This window comes from Salvia miltiorrhiza, chromosome 1 (assembly GCF_028751815.1).
Source record: "Salvia miltiorrhiza cultivar Shanhuang (shh) chromosome 1, IMPLAD_Smil_shh, whole genome shotgun sequence".
In the NCBI taxonomy this organism is placed as follows: Eukaryota; Viridiplantae; Streptophyta; class Magnoliopsida; order Lamiales; family Lamiaceae; genus Salvia; species Salvia miltiorrhiza.
This window is the reverse complement of record NC_080387.1, coordinates 42,091,187-42,113,567: the sequence shown is the minus strand read 5'-3', so window position 1 is coordinate 42,113,567 and position 22,381 is coordinate 42,091,187. Positions and strand designations below refer to the sequence as shown.

Genomic DNA, 22,381 nt, shown 5'->3' with positions numbered 1-22,381 from the left:
CACGCCGCAAGTGCACGTGTGCAATTGTGTACAGTAGCAAGCAAGGTCGTATTCCACAGAGATTGAATTAACCAATTCCTATCCTAAATTATTCTACTCTATCTGGACAAACGAAATTAAGAGTTTTGTTTTTAAAACTAAATAAATAAATAACAGGAAACAAAATAAATCAAATTGCGAAACAGAGAAACAGATAAGAGAAGATTTCCCAAGGCAAAGGTTTCAGCAGATTCTCCTAACTAACATGTTCAATTCAATTAATAAGATGATTCCTAAGGCAATCTCGAAGCTAGTTCATACTCACTTCCGTGGCATACAAACCGTTGATTACATGCAAGGCTACCATCCCTAGATCACACTTCTAACATGTAACTCCTAAAAGTTCCTAGGATTAATGCCCTCACAATTATCAATTCCCTTTAGAATTAAAATAAATGTGTTCTATGTTCTTAGTTCAGGTAATAATCATCATCTCCCGATCTCAAATTAAAACCTATGATTATGCTAAATTGGTGATCAAGCAATAAAGAAAACAATTATAACAAGAACATAAAAATGAATACCAATCTCAATTAATTGAATCAAACAGTCAGAAATTCAAATAATGTCTACCCCCTAAACTTTGGGAAAAATGGATTTTAGCCACACATAGACATATGTCTAAAAATCAATATCTCAATAAAACTGTTAAAACATTCAACAATGAAACCGTAGTAGAATCGAGAATCTTCAGTCTTGTTCTTGCTCCGTTCTACGTCTCTCACAGCTCTCAGGAAAAGTAAAATATGATGAAAGGTTGATAAAAGGTTCAGAGAATAAGTTCTTGGGGAGTATTTATATGCCCTAGGTCTTGTAGCTCTAAAAAATACCCAAAATCGCTAAAAAAACGAATTTTGGGCGGAAATACGGCGACTCGCGCGGCTACGTTGCGCGGCCGCATGGCTGGCCCGCGTGACGAAACAGAACTTCTGACATCTTTGCGCAGTGATTTTGTTTTGGCTCGTTCTCCCTCGTCCGAACTCCGATTTATGATACGTTTGCGCTCACGAACTCCTCTCGAGACGAACTACAACTTGTATTTCAGGAAATTCTTCGAAATTCGACTTCATTATTTCTGAAAATTCGTTCAAACAACAAGAAAGTAACAAGTTCTTGACCATAAACGAATATAAGCTTAAATAGACCATCAAACACACAAAATCCTCACAACTAAGCATCAAATATGACACACCAAGAGGTAAAAATACATGTTTATCACATTGGCTCTAAGAGAGGCTCTAGGAGGTGATCCCCATCTTAAAGCCTCAACTCTCCAATGCATTGACTATGAGAGAGGCTCTAATTTCCTCATTTTCATTTTATTCCATTTTAACTCTTCATTTTCAAATTGAACATTTCATTAAAATTTAATTTCAACCTTATATTAATTAAAATAAAATATAACAATTAAAATATACATTACAATAATTAAAATTAAAATTACAATAATTAAATTTGAGATTTCATGAATCCTCTATGCTTCATGACTTCTTCGAGCATATTGTTGTGCACTGCCAATTGTGCTTCTAACATCTTGGAAGTGTCCGCATTGAGAATTTTAAAATCGAGAGCATCCACTTTCACATCGGTACAACTTTATTTTTAACATCGGTGGCTACCTTGTCAAAGGAGCTGAAGAGCTCGATTCCTTTGGTGACGCGTTTCAGTGCGTCGTAGTATTGAGCCTTGTCCCCGCCGTTGAGGACTCCACATTCTTCTCCTTGTCTTTGTCGCGCTTGGAGTTTTTCTGGCCTTGGGGCGTCGTCGTTATGCTTGGCTTGGAAGATGTACTCGTGGCCTGCCCATCCGACCCCTTGGACTTCTTCGACGAGTGCACATCCTTGCTGGTATACGCAAAGCCCTGATATTTAAGATGAACCTGTCAAGCTTTGAAGTACTTGAATCTAGCTCCGTGGTTGGCATTGTATTGTAGATCTCTTGTGCTTGTTTAGTGATGTATATATTCATCACTCATTCCACTCCCTCCTCAGTTGGCTCTACATTTTTTGTAGATGGCCTCCCACTGCTTAGCGTCCTTTTGGACGCGTTGAAAGTGAGACTTGATCTGCTTGTTGTCACGAGCATGAGTGTTGGAAGGCTGAGCATCGTTATATCTTCGGGTGATATATCCCCGATATTGGAGACCCTTTTGGTTTGTACCCTGAATTGCGTTGTGGGGTAGCTTTCGCCCACAACATACAAACAAGCTCCGTCTCCGCCTTGATGTAGTCAATTCGGGTCTTCGTTGTCTTTGGAAGTGACAGAACTTCAGCTACATCGTCTTGAACGAAACGAGTTGCGTTCAAGTTGAGAGAAAGATGGTATGAGGTGAAGATATTCAAGGCTTAAGAGAAAAGGCGTGAATCCCAACGGGGAATAAGTAGAAACCCTAGGAATACCCGAGCCTTGAGCTTTATTTTTCATGTACTCGTTGAATTCTCTTTCCATTTTATGTAGTAAGTTTGAAAGTGAAATGAGAGAAAAAGACGAAAAAATGAGAGAAGAAGATGAAAAAATTGGAAAATAAAGAAGTGTTTGATATAGAAAATGAGGATGAAATAGTGCTATTTAAAATAATAATAATTAAAAAATTTGAAAAAAACATCGATTTTTCATTTTTTTTTATGTGGGCGCATGTAGAACATGCGCTCTACTCTTCGACCCTCGCACCCGGGGGCACTCCTTCACGCCCGCTTCGAACCAGGAAGGTGCCCCAGCTCGACGCCGATTCTATCGTGCCGGCTTGAACCGGCGCTCGCACCCTTTATTAGAGATGCTATGAGTAACAAAGCAATAAGTCTTGAAGAAAACCTTTTCCAAAATCTTTAAGTACTTAAGTACCTTTTCGAGAAATAATTGGACCTAAAAAGTCTCTGCTTTAGCCTTATTCCGAACTTTTTTTTTTTTACTTGGGGGAGTTGGGGAAGGGGAGCAGTGGGGTTTGAATTCGGGACCTCACTGTTCACACACCGCTTGTAAGATCCCTCAAACCCAAACCCAAACGGCCAAACCCAAACCCTCTTCAGCACGAGGCTTGGTCGACTCTTTCCAAACCATTGGTGTGCGTTTTTCCCCCACAAGAAATTTATGCACAAAGCGTAAATCTTATTAATGTGGCTTTTTAGTGGTATATAACTTGAACAACAGTACTTTCAAATAAAATTGGGCGTTGGCCACATTTCATCGTGCTCCTTTTATTCCATCAGAACTTATGCTTTGATTTCTCGAATCAAAATTTCGAACAACATCAATTTGAAAGTTTGCATCATCTAATATTGGAAAGATTTTACATGCGTAAACTTGAAAGATCAGGTACTTACAACATGAATTTGAAAGTTTGCATCATCTAATATTGGAAAGAATTTTACATGCATAAACTTGAAAGATTAGGTACTTTCTTTTTTCTTTTCTTTTTTTGAGGAGGAAAGATTAGGTACATTTTTTTAGGAGGAAAGATTAAGTACTTAATTAAAGGGGTATTGGTGCATAAATACACGGACTTTGGGCCATTTTAGTTTTTTCCACAAACTTTGAAAGTTATCAAAAAATACACGAATTTTGACTCATTTAATTTTTTTTATGAATTTTGAGAATTATAAAAAAAGTCACAAACTTATGCTCATTTTGTTGTTTCCGACGAAATATATTGTTATAGAAAATGATCCAAATAATTCTTTTATTTCAATTTTTTTTATAAAAAAGACGTCATTTTAATTACGAAATATATTTTAAAATAAAAAAAAAATCATGTCACCATGAATAATTGTCATCTATAATTAATTAAATTAATTAAGCTAGCTAGTTAATTATAGAAGAATATTTGGATCATTTTTTATAACAATATATTTTCGTGGAAAAAAATAAAATGAGTCAGAGTTTGTGTATTTTTTGGCAACTTTCAAAGTTCGTGGGAAAAATCAAAATGGACTTGAAGTTCATATATTTAGACGCCAATATCCCTATTAAATGATATGTTTTGAAAGTCAAATCAAAATTACTCCCTCCATCCCGCTATTCATGCCTCATATTTCATTTTGAGCTGTCCCAACATAAATTGTTAGAATTTTGTAATCAATTTTTACATATTTCAGTTTTTGGTATATTTTGATTTTTAGGAAATGATTAAATTTAATTACAGGTTATTAAAAATTAAATTAAAAAATAAAAAAATAAAGTCTTTTTTGATATTGATAAAATAGATATAATTAATAATACCTTAATCACAAACTTAAACATGTGGACTATACTCCTTATTCACCTAATTTGCTTCTCATTAATCTCTGTGCCGAAAAGCAACGTGTCATAAATAGCAGGACATAGGGAGTATAAATTGAATCAAAGTACTCTCAAACATCTTCCTCTCTTTCCATTTTGATCCGTCCCCAAAACATCTTTTCAACCTACTTTTAAAAATAATTTCATTCATTATTACTCTTACAATCTTCACTTTTTGTAGAACTCATTCTCCACTCAACTAATACACAACCAACTTTTATTAAAACTTATATCACCATCTCTTAAGAAGATGTTTGAGGGATGGAGACAGTAAGTGATTTAAATGAATTAAATGTCCCAGATTCGAATCTATAATCACTCAATTATTTAAAATTATTTGTTCTTTAAATAAATGAAGGTTCTTATTAGTGAGCGGTTTGGATTCAAATTGGACCCAGGTCGCAAAAGATATGTAAAAAACCAAGGGTTCTTGGTTCTACTCATCACCATCATCCACAGCAACAAAATAGATAAATAAATGAAGAAAACAATACAAGATTGTAATTTTAGAACATTTATATACACGAACACATTCAAAGGTAACCCCATTCACAATCTTGTCAGGGTTGAGTCACCCACATCAGAAAATGAGAAATCATTATCAATATTTTTTTCTTTCTTTTTTCTTTTAGGTGTTTAACTGTTTCACTTCAATATTGTCAGGTTTTTTTGTCTTTACTCAATATTGTTAACTGTTTCATTTCCTACAAAGAATATTTCATCTCCATAGATTGACAATCCAGAAAAGAAGATCACTTAAAGTAATATTCTTTGAGAGCATTCACCGCTCTATCAGCTATTTCTTGCCCAAACAACCTTGGGAAACTTGAGCTCAGATCGACATCAATAGTTGTCTTCTTAATTATTCGATCCCTTTGAGCTAGATAAGCCCTCTCAGATGCATCCACATCCCTCCCACAACAAGCACACGACTCGATCCAAAAACGCAGCAAGTCCTTGGCAATTGGGCTAACGTCATCCTCAATTATCTGCTCTATAGTTTTGGATTCAGTAGCTCCAGTGTCTATTGTGACTACAATTGCCGTTGGAGAAACAACAGCTCGTATATACAAAGATGGAGATATGTAAGGTCTCACCTCTGGTAGCATTTGAAGGCGCTGCCTATGTCGGTCCAGCTGAGTATCTTCGTAGTACCTGTTAAGGTAATCCGGATAAAGGATGAGATCTTTTCGTGGAGTCAAATCTAGGATGAGCACGAGGGATGTTGGGCTGCTCTGGATAAGTTCCAGCAGAAAGTGTGGTGCATCAGTCGAGGGTGTCAAGTAGGCTGAGAGGCTCGTTATGTTGAGAGCCCCACCGGATGGCAACTGGCAATGTATCCAACTTCCCAACACGAAATCAATCTGCTACATGTTTTAAGTTTAGAAGATCTGAGAATTTGATCAGGAAAGGAAGGCATAACTTGAAAGAATGTGCAATTGAAGCTCGGCTTCAAAACTATCCATTGTTTGTGATACTATTAAGCACCCAAAACATTTTGAAATATTTGGACTGAATCAGAAACTCCAACGTTAAAAGGGAAAAACTTCCATAGCCATGGAGATGCTTCCTGCCTAAACTGTTTCAATCCAAAATTACCAAAGACTAGCCATTAAAACAGCTTTCCATAAATAGAAAATGTGAAGCACCCAAACTAAAGTTGGAAATCTCAAGTAGAGCTACGACATGTGGAACCGTACATTTCCATAAATATACATTATTTCCTATTGTCTATTCTTATGAGATATCATAATGCAACAATCTAGAAGGTACATTGTAAGCAAGTATAAATTGATCAATATAGTCAAATATTTTTTTTTTCTAAATGTAGTTTGATTTAGAATGATGTAAGGAATGTCAGTACTAGAACATTCTTTAACCTAATGGAACATGTTCCACAAAGTGATTGTGACGGCATGGGCATATACAAGCAATCAATAAGAAAGTATGCAACTATTCATACTTACTAACGCTTAATCCACGATTTAAAGATTTAAAGTATCTTCTTTATTCACCTTCATCAAATTCCTTCTAAGCAAACAAAACATAGCATAAAACGGAAAGGGTACCTGAGAAGAAGGGAGGCCGGATCTGATGTGCAGTGAAGCATGGGCAGTGTCGGTGGGATTCCCAAAATATTGTACGTCAGGGGCTAAAGTACAACTTGGGTGCAGTGAGGATCCAAGCTGCTCTTCCACAGATGAAAACAGCTCCACCATCAGCTTTTTGGTGGGAGCAGATGCATAAGGGAATTCCATGAATTTCACTTTGCCAGAATCCATGGCATTCGAATTAGCTGCTGATGAGCAACGGAATTGACCTCTTGAAGCTGAGAACTGACTTCTTGGAGTAGTAATCAGTGGAAAATGTACAATGCAGCTGGCAGCCATTGGGGCATCAATAGAATGTCTTTTTTAGTTGAATTTTTTGTAACAAAAAAAATTAACAAGAAGAATGATTAATATATGCAATGCAATACAGCAATAAATTCTTTTACAATAAAAAATAAATAAAACTTCAGATGATTTAGGATATCGTTCCAAATACCTAATTACTCGGCCAAATTTGAATACAATGAATTTATTTGTAAATTAGGAAACACAAAAAAACTTATGTAAGTAATAAAAAATCTATCTAATTAAATTTCTCTCATGCCAAACTCCTCAACCTGAAACGTTGCAATTACAGACATGAGTACAATAATTATATTTAGGGAGATTTTTGCAAATTGTACGCATTAAATTAAACTAACAATTAATCTTAACTTGAACAATTATAACGTACTTGGCATGCCCTATGCAATGAAATATATCTAGCATGCACTATAAAACCAAAATTTAGCATGTGTTACCCAAAGGAAACTTGAAACATGCAAAGTATTCAATATTACGTCACATTGAACAAAGATTATAAGCATTTTTCCTAATCATAAATAAATATAATCTCAATCCATGAGATAATCATATAAAAGCAACGAAAAACCAGCAAGTCATTCAATCATAATCTAATCACATAATGTAATTGACACAATCAACAAAGATCATAAGCACTTTAATCTCAATCACCTCATGAGATAATTATATTACAGAAAGTATGAAGTTGAAAGGAACTTCTTAAATATTTTACAACTTTATAAGAAAAATCAGTTTTATTAAAAACCCTTTAAGAATAAATGAAGTAAAATCTGGGGTAAAATTAAAAAGGTCTGGAATAATAGAAGGGGCAAAATCCCAAATATCATTTGCTTCGTTTATTAAAAAGCATCTCCTCTCTCTCTCTAGCCGCCAACCCCCGCACAGCCATCGTCGCCGGTCAAAATCAGCGGCCAATAGCCGCCTACTCTGGAATTCCCCCTTCCAGCCGCACTAAACAAATGAATTACTAACTGGGAAATAATAGAGTCGAAATTTGTTGCAGTGAAACAGTTGTTTTGCATTCCGATCAAGACCAGGATGGAAAAAATATTGATTACTGTAGAGTGTAGAGAAAAAAGAAAAGAAAAGGAGTTCACCTTTAAAGAATTGGAAGATGAGCGCTTGAATGATTGAAAGAAATGTACTAGTTGATTTGCTGATCGAAAGGGTGCTTGAAACGAAAATTTCTACTTTAGCTGGTTCAAGCAGTGGCGTGGGTTTGTACATGTGGCAGTGGAACCAGAATGAGGTGGGAATCGGGTCGGGTTCGGGTGCCCAAACCCGATTTTACACGAAAAAATGCTACCGACCCCGAACCCTATCTAAATATCGGGTACCCGAATAACCCGAAATTACCCGACATTTTTAATTTGTTCTCCAATTTTAGCAATGATCAATCTAGGCTCCTACCAATCGGTCCAATCCCCTGCTCAACTACTCCTTCTTCCCCATTTTTATCTGCTGAATTTTTGTTATCTAAACAATGAATTTAAAGTAGCAATTAGCAAACCTCTGAATCCCACAGCCAAAAATCAAGCACAGCCAAAATCAAGAACATCAATGATATTCACAATTTTATTCAAGCATCAAAAGCTCAAAACTAAACCGAACTGCTGGGTGCGCCGGTGAGGGACGCTGGGACCGCTACAGTGCCGCCGCCGGAGCTTGGAGTCGGAGACGAGCGAAGGCCGAATGGGCGTCTCACGTCTGAGCGTCACCGTTTGCTGCAGCGGGGGTCGGGTTCGAATTGAGGAGGGTGCCTTCACGGGAGCCGGGAGGGCGGCGGGCCGACGACGCCGGCTTGGGTCCGGCGGTTTGGATTTAGAGAGAGTCAGAGAGGGAGAGCCGAGAGAAGCGCGCTATTTCAGATTTCCTTTAGATTTCAAGGTTTCTTTCAGATTTGATTTTAGGCAATAGTTATTTGCATGTAAAAGGGTAAAATCGTCATTTCAAGTTTGTTGTGCCTTATGGGAGGATAGTTACTGACGGCGGGGGTAGTTAGATAGGTAGGGTTTTATCTTTTAATTTGAGAGCAAATCCATAATAGTATTGAGGATAGTGTGTACCGAGCCCCAAATTGAAAGTTTCTTCACTCTTCTCTCTCTATCGCAGCCCTTTCCCAACCCTTCTCCCGCTTTCCTCCATTTATGCAGTCTGCATCTCCTCCTAAGTTCTACCGTCACTTTCTGACGGAACCTGAAAGAGGAGAAGATACTAGACGTCGGCGCGAACTCAGCCGGCAACACAAATCCAGGCGGCAGAGGCGTCACCGGTGAGCAGCGGTGGCACGAGCGCATTGACACCGAACCCGAACCCGAACCCAACCCGACCGCATTGAAACCGCTAAAACCAATCATAGTGGTATTTCTTTTTCAAAGGAAACTCTTTGCACTCTTCTTCTTCGACACAACTTGTCGGAAGAACCCTAATTTCTGCGTTGAGATGAGATACTTCAATCTCATTCGTTCTTCATCTGTCAGGTACTTGAAGCTGGATTAGATATGTGAATCATTTATCAACAAATTCACGAGCTTTATTTATTTTTTTTGTTTTTTAAATTTAATCGCAGAAAGAGAAAGCTAAAGCGTAGGAACAATGGCGCGCCAGACAAATGCTCAAGGATGCAAAAAAATCTTCGATGTGTAAATACGGCAGATTTTGCAGGAGCACAGGTAGGGTGCAATAATCTCGAACTTACTGTTTTTGCCTCTGAGCCCTAATTCAGAAAACTGATTGTCATTGTTAGGACATGATATATTTTTTGACCGCTTCTATCAGCTGAATTTGATCATTTTGTTGTTTTGCAGTCACGTTTATCTGGCCCCTTGGATTATATTTCTGAAGACGGTACTACTGCCCCTTAATGTCTTATTTGTTGTTATAACATATAGAGAAACTTGGTACTGCTTCATTAAGAAGTTGGTACTGCTTCATTAAGAAGTCAGTACCATTAATCGATTACATGAACATGATGCAAAATTGTAAAAGCTATGTATGTTTGATAGATTTAAAAAGTCGAATAAAAATATATAACTATTAACTATGAACTATTGATGATCAATCATATGTCTCATCTTTATCCCAACTTTTGTTTGTAGAGGATCGTGAAGAGATCTATTCTACTAGTCAGCGGGTGTTGATGATGAGAGCCACAATTGATATAAGGGATTGTATACAAATAGCTTCTTCATTCAAATTACCAACCAAGGAGGTATATTGTGGAATTTATGAGTCTTATTCAATTTACGTTGCGTTTGGTTCAAGGGATAAAGAGGGATAAGGAAGGATAATATTATTGTACATCCTTATATCTTGTTTGGTTTGATGTATAAAATAATCCAGGTATAAAATCCTGGACAACCTCTTATCCCTTGCCCAATGGATAATATTATACCTAAGAATTGGAGGGATAATTTTATACCTCCTTAAATTACTCAAAGCAAGGTATAAGAAATGTGGTCCCCATTTAAAGGATGAATAACTATATTATCGTTCTAACCAAACAAGATATAAACAATGTGGTCCACAATATGATGGATGGATTAATTTATACCACCTTATATTATCCCTCTATTTAGAAGTATTAGAACCAAACGCACCCTTAGAGTCATAAAATATTATCTTATGAATTGAAAAGTACTTATAAATTTCCATACAATAACCTAGGAGTTCGAAGAGGAAAAGAGTAAGCGCATGCCTCGTTCCAAGCTCTGGGAAAGGATCAACGATAGTATGTTTTGTTATATTTCCTCTTTTTTTTTTTTCTTCTGTAATTCTGTGGCCTTAATTTAATTGGCTGTTCTCTTTGGTAATCCTTATTTTCAGTTTTTAGGGTACTCTCCGTTTTTGAGCTTTCGAAGGAAGAGAAACCGACATACAAGGATTATGTTAATCAGCTCGTGATGGATCTCAGCACATATTCGCGGTACAATAAGTTTATGATTGAAGCTGTAATGGAGGTACACTTTTCTTTTATATTTTCATATTACTTTTGTGATGTTTTTCAATCTCAAATTGCATGATTGAAGAATTTACCATTCTGTTTAGATGCTGGGTATAATGGAAACTAAAGACTATTTTCTCTCGAGAGAGAAGCAGTTAAATATGTGTCTGCGCACCAACACTTTGAAGGTGATACAAATCTCATTACGAATTCATTTATTTTCATTTATCAAGAGTTTTAGAAGTATTAGAAGATTATGTTGTGGTGGTATGGCTACAATTGCTAATGACTGGTATTTTAAGTCGTAGCTGGATTTGGATACAAATACTACTATGTATGGAGTCTTAGCCTCATTATTATTTGTGCTTTAGGTCTTAAACCTTATAATTGGCAATGTTAAGAGTGAACCCTATCAATTGCTTGATAGGGTTTTTACCCAGTTTTTGTCATCATAGTTGTCAAAGCAGCAGCCATACCGGTTGCAATAGCAGATAGTGATCACATAGTGGGCGTTTATGGTAATAGCATTTATGTGAATATATGGTCTAACTTATTACTCCCTCCGTCCCATTGATCTTGTCCCGTATTCATTTTTTGTTTGTCCCACCAGCTTGTCCCATTTCTATAAATAACCCTCCTACTTTATCACTTTATCACTTTCTCTCTCCTACTTTATCACCTTCTCTCTCATTCTCTCTCCTACTTTATCTACACACTTAACACTATTAATACTCTCCTTAATAACCGTGCCGAAACCAAATGGGACAAGCCCAATGGGACGGAGGGAGTACCATACACTCCATCTCCTTTGACCGAGAGTTATTTTGGCCTTAATTTTCAGATCTAACTTCAAGGACTCATTGTTTATGAGCTAAGTTGTTTTTGTTTACATTCATGATTTTACTAAGGCCTGTTTGGTCTGAAACAATGTCAAATGTCTTAAGCCCTGTTTGACTATTAATATTTGCATTTTTAGTGCTCTTTCTTACCAGCATTTGTGTGGAACTTTTTTGAATATAATCCCCGAACTTATGTCAAGCCATGGTGGAAGTGGGCTGTAGAACATCTCGTCATGTGCGTGTTAATCTATCTATATTGGCTTTTCGTCTTTGTGCTTTGAACTGGCTAGAGAATTACAATTCTAATGGATGGAAATATTGTGTTAATAAGGAAATTTAGATTGGAAGAAACATGGGCACATCTGAGGTGATCCAGAAGAGAAAAGTTGATATTGGACAGAAAATATCAGAATTGCACATTTTTTTATTTTTATTCTTCTGAAATTAGTATTTTCCCCCCAAAATAACTTAAGATCATTTAAAACTTGCTTGTTTGTATTGACTTGGCTAATATTTTCATTTTATCTACTATCTGTGACTTCACTTTGTCATCTATAATTTTGTCAGTGATTGTAAGTATTTCAAATTTAAAGGATTTTTTTTGTATCCATCCGATATATAAGCTGATAAATTACCTGCAATCCCACTATAGCATTTTTTGTGGTAGAGAGAATTGTAATTAACCTCCCTATTTTTTTTGTTTACAGAGAGTCTTAGTAGTAGTATTAGAAGATTATTTAGTTGAGTTTTGGTAGAATTAGAGTAGCTAGTGGTTAGTATTTGAGTCATAGTGGGATTTGATACATACAATCACTACTATATATTTGAGTCGTATGCTCATAGTTATTGCACTTTCAGTTTTGGGGTTGAGCCTCCTTGTTGGCATCGTGGGTGAATGTGATTTTAACTTTCTTAGAATGTAGTTTCTATTCTTATGTCCTCTGTTGAGAGTTATCATGATTGACTGTAAAAAATTAAAAAAATAACATCGTCATACTTCTGTGTTGGATTAGACTTGGAGAGAAGACTTGCAGTGTGCTCTTTCAAGAAAGTATATAAAGTGTGAGCCCATATATGAGTGGTCTGATGTAAGAGGTTCATCTTTTCATATATATATTTTTTTTCGGATAATTTATTCTTGCCTTGTTAAATATATTAACATAATGTTGTGTATACTGCAGGTAGGTCTTGCTGTGTGTTTTTCAGAAGCTCTACTTTCTACCACTACAGAATATATAGATGGCCTTTTTACGGTATGTTCAGGTGCTAGACATAAAAAAATGTCAAGCTCAAATGTAATACTTATTGGCAATGTAAAATTTTGCTTACAGATTCAAAGGGCTAGCTCTTTTCTGCCATTAATGGCTCTTGACCCACAAAAAAATGAAAAAATTGCTGAAATGTGGTGAGTATCTTATTCGACTCTGTGTTTTTGCTTTAACTCATCAAAGTGAATCTTAAGGAAAAATTTGCTCCACGGCTTTAGTTATTAGTCTTTGCATTAATGGTAAATATTTAGCATTTATCTCAAGCATATGTTGTGTTAATTCATCCATTATCTCCTCTTGTTCTTTGCTAGTACCTAGTTTCTTTATATTCAGAAAATTTTGCCTTTTGGAAATATTTTGATTCCCCCAATTCCCACCCCCAATCGCTATCAGACATTGGACATGCCAACATGCACTGAATGTCAGTGGAGACCTAGGGCAAGAGCACCTCCAGTGCTAACTGCTAAACAATTAATGAGCTTGCTTTAAGCCCCGTTACCTCGATCAACGAAAACAGAGATAGATATTTTGAGTTATGCATGTCAACAAAATTTGCTTTAACTTATGATTGTTAAAGCTAACTAAACCAAAAAAAGTTTGAAGTTGAAAACATTAAGCTGGTGATTGTTTGAGCTGACGCTCGCTTAAGTTAGCTTTTTCTGCATTTTGTTTATAGTTGGGTTGTATATATTTATTTATCTTGGTTGAAACAGCACACTATAGATACTTCATTTGTACCCGTTAAATAAATAAAAAAAAATCAAACCATAGAAAACTTTGAGCAGTAAGTCTTGTCATTTTGCAATTTATTTTACCCTATGAACACTTCTCCACTACTTCTACAGTTTTACTTATTGAACAACAATCTTCTTTATTATGGTCATTTTATGTTGTGTTTTTCTTTTGTTGTTTGTTGGTTCTGTATTTTATCTAGATGGATCAACATGGTGGGAAAATAGTGAAAAACAAATGCTGACACATCATAACTAGAATTCAGTTTTGAATAATATTTAATTAAGTATATACCTTGGTTACATTAATTTAGCCATAATATGTACATATTTGAAGGACCACCCCCAAACTTAAACATTTGCTTGTCCTCAAGCAAAGACTAATGACATCTCCAACCTCAACCACATGTAGGTTTCGATATCATTAATATAATGGGTATATTTAAAACCAATTTACCACTTTTAGCAGGCCACACAATTTCTTTATGGAAATGTAATTCTTTTATCAGAGTTCATGTGTTCAGAATTAGATATATATGCTCATCTTGTTTGTTCTTTTCGTTTCTTTTCATTGTAACTCAATTTTTGCTCCTGTAGGGCTTCACATGGTAATCGAACAACTCATATTGCTGCTCTAATGGAAAATACAGGTGAGAAACCTTTTGGAATTATCTTCTATTTAAAAAAAAAAAAAAAATTAATATGCTGGGCAGATTTCTTTAAATTTTAAACTGTTACCATCTATGCTTTCTATTCTAATTATAACTCCTAGTGAACTAGCAAAAAGGGAAAAAGAATACTTGTGCATATTTTATTAAAATTGGTGTTTCGATTTGTCCAATTTTTCTTTTCTTTATCTATGTATATGCACCAAAAGAACATTTGTAACATAATTTCTTTTGGAAGGTACAATTTTTGCAAACGTGATGAGTAAGTCAAGTACCTATCTACTCTCTCAAAATCTAACGCGGATGGGGGCGACAAATATCAAGGTGTATAACTGCGATTTAGGGAAGGTTAGGATCTGCCCAGACACTTTAAGAAAATTTAATATTGATCAATTGATTTCTATTTTAGTATAGATTGACTTTAGAAAATTGTTTTATTTTTGCATCATCTGCAGCAAGCAAATTTTTTGGGGAACAACGTGATGGATAGGGTTTTGTTAGGTGCCCCATCCAGTTGCACTGGGGTAGGTATAAAAGCAACATTAGTTTAAAATTTGAATAATAGAATTCTATTTGGCTAACATGATTGGTTTATATGTTCTGCAGATTATAACTGATGCCGTGTCCAAGAGAACCTCCAAAGAATATATAGAAAAGTGTGTCATGTTCCAAAAGGTATACTACTATGGCACTCCCTCTATTCAGTGGTGGTGGTTAACATATTTGTTTATCGCATTCTAATGGTCCTAATCTAAAATGGGATCTTTAATATCTACATCATCTAATAAACACGATAAACTTTTAAATTACATCATAAGTCACAAAAATCACTTTCCCTTCTCTCCTACTTGATTTGACAGAATTACCCTACATTTTTTTCTCACCTTTGTCATAGTTAACTCACTTCTTGACATTTATGCCCGGTCCTATAGGACCATAAAAATGGGACAAAAGGGTATTGTTTTTCCCTGTTCTATAGGGAGAAGTGTGAAGCGTGTATAATAAACGGCTACTTTCGTTGATTCAATGAATATCGAAAGCAAATGTATAGTTAATCCATTAATTCTCTGTAGAATACCGGAAAAACACATAGAAAGGGGAAAATCCTAATTTCATTCTGAAACATTCAACTGTCCAATACAATAATAAAACTTCTAAAGTTAAATAGGAAAAGGGCTAAGCCCATAACATATTATACTAGAAAATAGCTATTAAAATTGCAAACGCATTTAGCCGACTCCACCACAAGACACACATTCATCTTCATCAGGAGCCAACGTCAACTTATGGAAATCATAAAACTATTGCATTTAAGTTCCTCAACCCTGGTGGTTGAATACTTTTCATGCCTTATTAAAGTTATGACACACAACTATGTGATTGTGTACCGACTGCTTGTGGATTAAAGATTCTTATTTCATTGATAAGGAGATTATGAGAAAATTATATTCTTTGCTCATAAATTACTATTAGAAGTTTCCTTGTGTCCTTGCATGTAAGTCTTGCAACTAATTTTTTGTCACGTGACCCTTAACAGTTATGCATTAGCTCATGCCTAATAGAGAATAAGGTAGCAAGTGCGCATTTCTTTTTTCCCTTAAAATGGTGGGAATAAAAAGTTTGGGAAATTTATTCAACAGGTAGGTTCTTCCACTACCATTTAGATAAAATAACAAATGATACTACTGTCTTTGTTACACTTTTTTTTTTTTAATTTCAACCAATACTAATACTATTATTTTATTTTAAGCATTAATTGATGTCAATATTATTGATTGAAGTTCATATATATACTTGCAATTACATTTCTTATTTTATTCCTAAATTAAATTAACAAATAAACATTAAACAATATTATTTTATATTATTTGACTGAATTTGTGTCCTCTTTGTCCGCGTTTTATTTACGGCAAAACAAACATAAGAAAATGAAGTAGGCCCTTTTCCTCATGTATGTTAGTGAACTTGTTTTAAGGGATGCCAATGTTCTCTGCCATTTTTCTATTTTCTCCTTTAAGTATCATAATGAGCCTCCATGTTTTCTTTCTTTGCAGCAATTGCTATTGGCAGCGATAGATATGGTAGATGCTGATTCAAATTATGGAGGATATATAGTGTACTCGACATCTTCATTAATGGTTGAAGAGGTTTGTAAATTTTATAATGCATATTAAATTTGTTACGCCTTCCTACCTGATTAATAATTTATGTTTGCAGAACGAAGCAGTGATTGATTATGCACTCAAGAATAGGGATGTGATACTTGTCCCCATTGGCGTGGATTTTGGTCGTCCAGGGTACGATTTATTAAATGTATATGTACAAAATTTCAAACGGCTGAACAATATTATTCATGGTCTAATAAATCTTTTTATTGTTAGATTCATTCACTACAAAGGGAATCATTTTCACCAAGACTTAGGGAAGACAAGACGTTTTTATCCTCACCTTCACAACATGGATGGATCATTTGTAGCCAAGGTTTGTATTATTCCATAGCTACTCTATTTGTATTATTCCATAGATAAAGATGTGTGCTGTCTGTCTAGCATCCTTGTCATTATTTATTTTTAAATATAGTCTTTGTTTAAGTCTTGTACCCATAATTACTGGTAGTAAAGGTATTAAGAGGCGCTTTTAAGCCTCAAGCTTTTTCTCATGGTATCACAAGTGGGTCCTAGGCGTAAGCCTCAAAATGAAATATTAAATATTATTAAAACACAAAGTTCAAAAAAAATTCTTTCTTTTCTTAATTATTTATTGCTGCCTCGGAAATGCCTTTTAAAATAATGATGGTAGTAGTTCGGTAGTACATTGCATATGCTCTGATTGTTAATATAAATTTTTTATTTGCAGCTAAAGAAAATTAGTGGTTCGAACCATACTGCAGAAGCAGTAAAATAGTTGAAAGAAGCGGCCACAAGAGTTGTGCAGGAAAAGAGACAAACACTGATCCGTTGCTCTGCAAAACTTGGAACAGCAGAGAAAGCATATGTCAAGGGTATGGATGAACTCTAATTAGTTTTTTTTTTCACACAAAAAAGAAACGATAAGCACGTTAGCTTTTGGTGATATGAAGCAATCTGCTTCACCTCTGTAGGATGTCTTCTGCGCTTGTTTTCCTTATGTTTTCTTGTCTCGATTTGCAGAGTGAAGGAGAGACCGGCTTAAAGGAAGCAAGGAGGAAGTTGGAACAGCGGCCAGTGTTATTGGAAATATTGTGTGATCGGCTGGATAGTTTGTTTGTCCAGCAGCAAAAACTTGTGTTTGTTCGTTGTCCTTGCAATTCATTGGATCCCTTTTGGTTAAGTTTATGTAATGTACATGATGGAAAAATACTTTTTCATATTTAAAATATGTTTGGTTAAGTTTGCGTTGTGTTTTTGTAAATTTATACGCTCAAACGTGTCAGAAAATCAATTTCTCAAATCCAAAAGAGAGTTATTGTAATGCGTGTTCAAGTTGTTACAGTACTAGATCCCAAACAAAATGTCCTGTTTTTCTTTTTGGGCTGTTTCAGACGAAATATTCTATTTTCTTTTTTGACAATACACTCTCTTTTTATACTTAATATTTAAATAATTTTTACCAATCCACTTTATCCACTTTATACACATTTCTTAATATTCGTGCCGAAAAGAAATACTAGGACATTTCGTTTGGGACGAAGGGAGTACTATATATAAGTAAAGTAATCAGCACGAACCACTCGATAAATCATATGACAACACTCCACTTTTGCTAATCTTAAAATCCCCTAAACTAACAACAGTACTCCATTGGTAAAGTAGCCTCCATATATGGTTGAACATGAAATAGCGAAATCAACAAGCAGAAACAAGTTCAACATCATGCTTAAAACATGAAATACTATAATTTTATCTTAAATTTTCACTATTCACTATATTTTAAGTATTAATTGGGTCCTTTAGCACTTTAAGATGGTAAAAAATAACAACTTAAATTTAAAATAATTGGCTCACATATTTGAAGTAGAATCGAGAATTGCAAGACATCGGAGAAGCATATGCTACCGTCCTACTCCTCGTTGATAGCGCGCCTCCAACTCCAAAACTCACGTACACTCGCCATCTATATATAAATAGGTAAAGTCTATCCTACACTCAACTCTCTACACTCCTCTATTAAGATCTTGACAAGTGGACACCATCTTTTTCCCTAATTTCATGTAATTTTGATTTGACCCTTTCAAAAATATTTATTTACACTTTGAACCTCTTACTTTGCAAAAGGGCACAGAAAATCCAATTGTAACTCTGAAAAATTTGTAAAATCTAATGCATCCCCGCCGATCCTTAAAATGGTATCAGAGCGGATTTTTATTGAGGAATTATATTATATTTAATTTATTTTATGATTAACCTATGTGGGAGGAGACTCCATAAAAATTTGTATGGATCCGGACGAGTGTCAAAGATGTCTTGTATACAGGATAGCTCTCCAAAATTTGGAGAGAGAAAACCGTCACCTAATGGGTGAATTACGAGTGTATTGGCGATTCCTAGCGAATCACATTACTGAGGACGAGGAGACTGTTCGTGAGATTATTGCGAACATACAGGGTTATCTTGATGCCCTATTGGAGATTGCCGAGACCAAATCGGCAAATGAACGAGCAAGAGCCAACCTCCATCAATTACACATTTGATGGAACCGAAGGACAAAGCAGGAGTAGCTTATCCTAGCTACCAAAAGATCGAGCCAAACTTTTCCGAAAACGTCAACTTGCGGGAGATCCAAAGAACGGTGGAGTATTATGGCATCAAGTTGTATGATCTACCGGTGGAAATGAACAAAATATCACTCAAACAAGAGAAAATCTTAAACCTCATGCGTGATATTCTGAAGAGAGTGGAGAACATCGAAAGGCGAAAACCATGTTCCGGAAAAATTCAGAATGCATGGTCCAAAGACCCGACGTATCCACAACCACTTAATGCAGCGCCCAAGGAGTTGCAGCCGGAGGACATAATCCGAATCGTGAAAGGAAAACAACATGAATAACCTTGATCGAATCGGATTAGAAGATCTACAAGAGTTAGCAGAGTCATTTGCTAACCTCAACATGGTTGATCTAAAGATGAACCAAGGAGGAGAGGTGCCCAAAGCTGAGCATACACAAACAGAATCGTCTAAGAGAGATGGGGCTCAAGAATATTCGAGCCAATATCAACGAACCAGACGACGCCGGCCTCAGATGCGGGACACTCCTGTTGGAAAGGCCACACTTGAACCAATCCATCCATACGGATTGATTCTCAACCTCGATGAAGCCAGTTTCAAAGATTGGGAAGGTCTCATCGATGAATGGGCTTCAGCAATGAAGATCGTGATTGCCACGATAGAATATGACAAAGATGAATTTGTCAAAATCTTCGAGGCAAGTTTTGCCGGCATGGCAAAGCAATTCTGGGATAAAGCGTCAACCAAGGAAAAGAATGAGTTGTTCACCAAAACATCAGCTCTTGAAATTCTTGAGGTGGCCACCCATCAGATTAAAATCCATTTTCTTGGAATGGGTTTTTTCGAAGGATCAGCAGAAGAGAAGCGCAAAAAATATCGACAGGCACTTTACAATCTAAGATTGGTGGTGCTAGAGCCAAAAGCTCTCGATGAATTTCTGCGCCTGTACGCCCTATATGTCCATATGGGGGTAATTGATGATCAGACCGCCAAGGATCTCTTTTTCACAAAGTTTCCGAGTCCATGGAGGGAGATGCTCATCAACGAGTACGTATCACCAGGAGATTATCCACTTGATAGTGCGTCAAGAAGGATGTCATATGTCCACAGGAAGCTGTCCGAATGGTGTCAGAAAGCAGCAGACCAGAGAAATCTTAAGAAATTAAGAAGGCTCAACAAAAGATCTCCATTGATGTGCGACAATATTGACCTTCCAACCGAGATTGGAGCTGAGTTGCTGTATCAACGGAAGAGTAGAAAGGAACATAGGTACCAACCCTATGAAAAAAGATCGAGGATGAGTTCTTGGAGGCCAAGGACTATGTGGACCAGACAGAAGGCACGCTCCTACAAATCTGGCCAAAGGAACGGACCATCAAGGAGCCGGTTTTCATCCCAAAAGCGAATCCCGGCAAGAAAAACTTTCAGGCGTACCCAAGCCAAAACTAATGAAAGTTTCAAAGATTGCAACTGCTGGACCTGCGGTGTGAAGGGGCATATTTCTACCAATTGCCCAGACAACGAGAACAGAGGGATAAGGAGATTCGAATCCACACCGGATATCGAAGACGCTCTCTACCACCAGGAATTGATACCCGTGTATCAGTTCGAAGATATATCCTCTGACGAGAGCATATACGAGCAAGAAGAAGTCTTTAGTTCTGAAGATTCGGATAAGACTGATGGATCAACCGGAGACGAGTCAGACTAAAGAAGAGAACGAGATTTTTCACACTCAGAAGGAGGATCAGAATGGATTTACCAGCTATTTTCTGATTCCACAAGAAGAGGTGGTGAAGAAGCTCGTGAAAAAACTCAAGAAGGAAACCGAAGAGGTACAAACATACCAAGGGTTTTCTAGCGGAAGAATGAATCAAGTCTTACATAGCTTGAGTCCATTCAAAAGGAGGCATCATGTCTATTTCGGCGTTACCAGTCGAGAATTGGCGCTTCCAATTGAGATAACAAGTAACCAGGTGGAGATCCAACTCGTTCCAGCCGAAGATATCCGGCGGGATCTCAAAAGAATGAAGCCAGAAGTCGCCAGTACGATGAAATGGATTCATATCGGAGCAATTTAGTTGGTAATCAAATCTGCCCTCTCGCCCGGGACAGACCAACCGATTGATGTTGCACTCTGCGACAAGAGAATTAGAGATGCCAAAGATTCAATTCTTGGAGCTTTCTCAAGCAATCTCTATGCCAAGAAGATTATAACCGAGCTTTACCCACAAATCGCTTATAATCTACAAGATTCATCATTCAGTTGAGCCCTGACACTTTATCAGGATTACAAGAGGAATGATCTTATGACGGGAGGAAATAGGCCATACTCGCTTACTTATCAAGTATCGTATGCCCTATCAAATTCCCACCACACAGAATTATTTCTGGGAAAAGAATTTATTGAAGTTCCAGAAATATTCAAAGAAGTAGCCAAGGCGGTCAATCCGAACCGAGTGGAAATTCCCCAGATCAGGGAAATTGATATCGAAGTAGGAGACAAGCAGGTGCTAAACCACAATCAAAGTCTTAGATTGAGAGCACCAAGGCTATCATTTCAAGGAGATAGGCTGACTTCAAGGCCTTTAGCAAGAAGTTTCTCTCATTCCTATGAGAGACGGGCAATCCAAGAAGCACCAGCTCCAGACATAAGGATAAAACTCAAATGTCCCGAAAGATGGAAAAGGGTTTCTACAAGAATTGATACAACCGAAAGGAAAAATCAGTTCCCTTGCAACACATTGTATTACTTGGCAAATCCAGAAAGTAACCGATACATCGGAATTCTGAAGGTCGGAGACTTTGAAATTCAAGTCGAAGGCCAAGCCGGACAAGAAGCTGATGTCCTAACCTTAGGACGCAATTTCCTTGACAAATATCAACCATGGTCATGGAAAGCAAGTGGAATGGAGATCACAATCGAAAACAAGAGATTGTTGATCGGATGACAAGTCCATTCTCGATATACATCTCTGTAGGGATGTTATACGAGAAATTCAAAACAGAATACTTTACTGCTTATGTGGATTCAGGAGCAGGAATCTGTACAGCAAAACGAGGAGCCTTTCCAGCAGAAGTTGAAGAAGAACTGCCTCGAATTGCGGGAAGGGATTTCTCCAAAAAGATTTTGCTCCTATCAAATGGAGTGAAACAGACATAAATATTGATCGGCGGTGCAGGATAGACACCTTGGTACAAGGTCAAGACTCCACCGATATATTTCCATGATACCGGAGCAGATATATTATTCGGCAATAATTTTCTGCAAACTTTCAAGCGGTACACACAGGACAATGAGGCCAGAAGGCTGGTGTTCACAACCAATTGTGACCACAAAATCATTGTGCAAAGGCTCAAAGGAGCTTTTAATCGTTCAATGCCATTCCAATTCCGCAGCAAGCGTGGTGATGATGGCAGACTCCGGAGACCACAAATGAAGGATCAAAGGAGATTCGAAGAGGTTTTGCTCAAATGCAGAATCGAGGGATTCCCAGATC

The 22,381-nt window shown here is 36.7% G+C and overlaps 2 protein-coding genes across 11 annotated transcripts; one reads left to right on the top strand and one right to left on the bottom strand.

Moving 5' to 3' along the window:
- Positions 1–4,766: 4,766 nt before the first annotated feature.
- Positions 4,767–18,248, bottom strand: LOC131025537 (red chlorophyll catabolite reductase, chloroplastic). 9 transcript variants are annotated; one of them, XM_057955362.1, is made up of 4 exons: positions 8,340–8,474; positions 7,826–8,204; positions 6,384–6,982; positions 4,767–5,678 (listed from the first exon to the last, which is right to left on the bottom strand). In XM_057955362.1, the coding sequence occupies exons 3-4, from the start codon at positions 6,702–6,704 to the stop codon at positions 5,067–5,069; spliced, it is 933 nt and encodes a 310-aa protein (XP_057811345.1). In that variant the 5' UTR covers positions 6,705–6,982; positions 7,826–8,204; positions 8,340–8,474; the 3' UTR covers positions 4,767–5,066. The 9 variants fall into 9 exon arrangements, with proteins under 9 accessions (XP_057811345.1, XP_057811320.1, XP_057811335.1 ...); XM_057955337.1 differs by having other exon boundaries at positions 6,384–6,723; XM_057955352.1 differs by lacking the exon at positions 8,340–8,474 and having other exon boundaries at positions 6,384–6,723; positions 6,862–6,982; positions 7,826–8,120.
- Positions 8,634–17,545, top strand: LOC131025531 (26S rRNA (cytosine-C(5))-methyltransferase NOP2B-like). 2 transcript variants are annotated; one of them, XM_057955324.1, is made up of 19 exons: positions 8,634–9,208; positions 9,298–9,400; positions 9,536–9,575; positions 9,827–9,939; positions 10,395–10,458; positions 10,554–10,687; positions 10,776–10,859; positions 12,524–12,598; positions 12,692–12,763; positions 12,842–12,915; positions 14,107–14,159; positions 14,416–14,525; positions 14,633–14,701; positions 14,784–14,852; positions 16,232–16,324; positions 16,395–16,474; positions 16,559–16,658; positions 17,034–17,178; positions 17,327–17,545. In XM_057955324.1, the coding sequence occupies exons 1-18, from the start codon at positions 9,171–9,173 to the stop codon at positions 17,079–17,081; spliced, it is 1,419 nt and encodes a 472-aa protein (XP_057811307.1). In that variant the 5' UTR covers positions 8,634–9,170; the 3' UTR covers positions 17,082–17,178; positions 17,327–17,545. The 2 variants fall into 2 exon arrangements, with proteins under 2 accessions (XP_057811307.1, XP_057811309.1); XM_057955326.1 differs by lacking the exons at positions 16,232–16,324; positions 16,395–16,474; positions 16,559–16,658; positions 17,034–17,178; positions 17,327–17,545 and adding an exon at positions 15,715–15,807.
- Positions 18,249–22,381: the final 4,133 nt, after the last annotated feature.